Source organism: Benincasa hispida, chromosome 6 (genome assembly GCF_009727055.1).
Source record: "Benincasa hispida cultivar B227 chromosome 6, ASM972705v1, whole genome shotgun sequence".
Lineage (NCBI taxonomy): Eukaryota > Viridiplantae > Streptophyta > Magnoliopsida > Cucurbitales > Cucurbitaceae > Benincasa > Benincasa hispida.
Window position 1 is genome coordinate 2856639 of NC_052354.1, and position 3498 is coordinate 2860136.

Genomic DNA, 3498 nt, shown 5'->3' on the forward strand with positions numbered 1-3498 from the left:
TACGTTTAGTAATCATTTGGTTTTTTGTTTTTGTTTTTAAAAATTAAGTCTATCATTCACATTTCTTACAATGATTTGCATCTACAATGTTAAATTCTTAGCCAAATTTCAAACACAAAAATAACTTTTTGAAAGCTATTTTTTTTATTTCTAAAAAATTGGCTTAATTTTTTAAACAATTGGTAAAAAGTAAATACCAAAGGAAGAAATTTGGAGGTGAAAGTATTGTCCATAAACTTAATTTTTAAAAATAAAACGGTTACCAAATGGGGACTAACCATCTTACTTATGTCGTCTATCGTTTTGTGTAAATGAATAGAGTTACGATTTTTTTTTGCTTCTTCATTCTTTTCAATATGTCAAAGATCAATAGGTGAATTGGTGTGTGCTTACAAATTTGAAAAGAGAATAAAGACTATAAAGGTAGTAAATTAGGTTAAATCACTCTTTCTTCTCTGCCATTTAGATTGTGCTTGAGATTGATTTTGGGAGAAATAGAAGTAATTGTAAAAGAATTTTAACCAGTTTTTGTTTGGTAAAATAAATTCGGATTAAATTCATTAAAATCACTTCTAAATCAAAACGTTTATTTCATATCTTTTTAAAATCAGTTATTTAGGTATTGTCTAGAATTGCATTCCTAACTTGTTTGGTAAATCAAATTATTAATTAGCCTTCTAGAATCACTTTAAAATTTTAATTAACACATAAAAGCTCATATCCTTTTCTAAAAATTTGTTACTTTGTTAATGGTTTAAATAAATATATTATAATAATATCCTTCTATATTAATATATTCTGTCACGTATATTTTCAAATATTAATTAATTTGATTTTTTATAACAGTGATTTTTCTCGAACTTTTATCAAATAATTTAGATTGAACAAAATTAGTTGAAATTGAAATCATAAAATTTATATTATAATAAATTATAAAGTAACTATCAATATGAAAATAATCAAAGCAATGATCGTATTTTGGTTCATATAACTAAATTACACCAATTTAATATTAATTTATCAAACACCGTAACTAATATTTTAATTTAAAATTAAAATTTGTCAAACACTATATTACTTTCTTTCACAATTAATTTTTCTTAAAATACACTTGATAGTAATTATTTTTAAAACTACAATAATCTCAGACAAAATCTTAGCCAATAACATCACCATGAAGGGTCTTCGATAATAAATACTTTACTTGCACCTTGAGAATTTGTGTAAATTTAGATAATTTGGGATTAATAAAAGCATAATATATAGCAAATCAAACAAATTTGTATATAAAAATAAGTATAATCAAACATATTAATATTTTTATTTTAAACATATTTTATAAAAAAAAATGTTTAAATAGAAAATGACTTAGAAAAAACACCTTTTTCAAGTCAATTTAAAAGTGTTTTAATTTTTAATAAAATTAGAATTTGACATGTCAAGATGCACACATTATTATGTATTACACTTTTATCACATACAAAAAATAATAATAATAAAAAAAGAGGTAAAAAGAATTTGACATGTAGTAAATAATTTGATGGAATACCAAAGATAAATACAACGAGCAAGCAAATATTTTTTTGGGTGAAAATATAAAATAAAATTTAAAGTAGGATGAAAGTGTTATTTAAAAAATATGTTTTCTTGATATGTTTGCTTTTTGTCCTCTACAATGCAAGAAATAGGATCAGAAATGTCCAGAAGAAACCGGAGAACTCACGGCCTTAGGGAATCGGCCACGCACTCTCTCTGTTCAAATTTCGAACTAAATCCCGAACCTTCCATCTTCTTCTTCCCTAGAATTCCCCAGAAACCAACAAAAAAAAGCTATAAATCCTATTCCCCTCTTCCCTCTCTTTCACTTATAAATTACTCCGCAATCCCCTGATTTCACCGATCTCAAATACCACCAAAAATGGCAGAATCAAAGGCGATACAAGCATTATTCTCAATAATCTTCATCTTTTCTTTTCTTGTTACCTCATCCCAACCTTCCCTTCTTCCATTTATCGACCCATTTGGGATTCTTGAACAAACCCCATTTGGGTTACTCGAAAACGAAAACAGAGATGCTTTACAACAGCAGCAGATGCAGCCACTCCCGCCGGCGAGAGTTGACTGGAAAGAGACGCCGGAGAGTCACCAGATCATGCTGGATGTACCAGGAATGAACAAGGAGGAACTGAAGATCGAATTGGACGAGGAGAACAGGATTTTGAAAGTGATCGGAGAGAGGAAAAGGGAAGAGGAAAAACAGAGTGATCATTGGCATAGAATGGAACGAAGCTATGGAAAATTCTGGAGGCAATTTCGGCTGCCGGTTAATGCGGATATGGAGTCTGTTAAAGCTCAGCTTTCGAATGGGGTTCTTAAGGTCACTTTGTCGAAGCTTTCGCCGGAGAAGATTAGGTCGAGAGTGGTCGGCATTTTGGATGAACAACCGCCGGAAGGCGAGCTGAACAAGTCCGGCGGGGCCAGGCAGGACTGTGAGACTATGAGTGAGAGGGATCAATTTTCTTGTTGTTAATGTATTGTGTATATGTAAATTAAGATGGTACTTTATGTAATGTTGAGGACTAAGAATAAGAGTACTCTTTGAGAAGGAAAATAATGGCATCTTGGCAACTTAAAATGAAAGAATTGGGCGTGAAATTTGTTTAGCAACTAATCCATTGCAATTAATGATATAGAAGTAAAAAAATCACATTCTTGCCAAAAACCTCAAGTCTAATTAATTAGGAAAATTTCTTTTCTTGAGAACCTAAGAAGTTTCTAAAAATGTGTTTAAAGTGATATTTTAATTCTTAAAAAATCAAAAAAGTTTTTAAAAAATATGTAAGTGACAATTTAACTTTCAATATAATTTTAAAATGTCTAAATATCCTTTTTACTCTCAAAATCAATATAAAAAGTTCTTAATATTAAATATCATTTTGATCTTCAAAACAATTTAAGTAGTTTTTGAGAATCACTTTGATTCTCAAAATCAATTAATTTTTTTTAAAGGTGTATAAGTGATATTTTAATCTGAAAATAACTTTAAATAATTAAATTTACTTTCATTTTCAAACCAACTTAAAAAATTATTAAAAAATGTCCAAATGACATTCGAACTCTTGAAAACAACTTGATTAAGAATTTTTTTTCTTTTTGTCAGAAAATGATAAGAATAAGTAACCTATCTGGATTGAGAATTTCTTCATTTCACTAATACCTTTCTAATATAAAATCTCTAACAAATAAAATAAAGAAAAAAAAGACGAACGAATTTTCACTTCTAACGTAACCTTAACATTTGGTGTTTTAGACAGCAAAATTTATGACTATTTATTTTTCGATGTTCCTTTCAATTCTCAGTCTGTTCTAACCGCAGCTGTCTTTATATCCCCTTTACTATGGCATCTTTGTTGTAAATTTTTACGAGTAAAAAATCGAGATTGGTTTGGTAAGTTTGGAAATGAAGTAAAGTGAAGTGAAGCCACTCATAATAATGTT

The 3498-nt window shown here is 28.5% G+C and overlaps 1 protein-coding gene across 1 annotated transcript; it reads left to right on the plus strand.

Annotated features, from left to right (window-relative positions):
- Window positions 1-1723: 1723 nt before the first annotated feature.
- LOC120080175 (22.0 kDa class IV heat shock protein-like) lies at window positions 1724-2640 on the plus strand. Its single transcript, XM_039034749.1, has one exon. It carries the CDS (start codon window positions 1919-1921, stop codon window positions 2528-2530), a length of 612 nt encoding a protein of 203 aa, XP_038890677.1. The 5' UTR covers window positions 1724-1918; the 3' UTR covers window positions 2531-2640.
- Window positions 2641-3498: the final 858 nt, after the last annotated feature.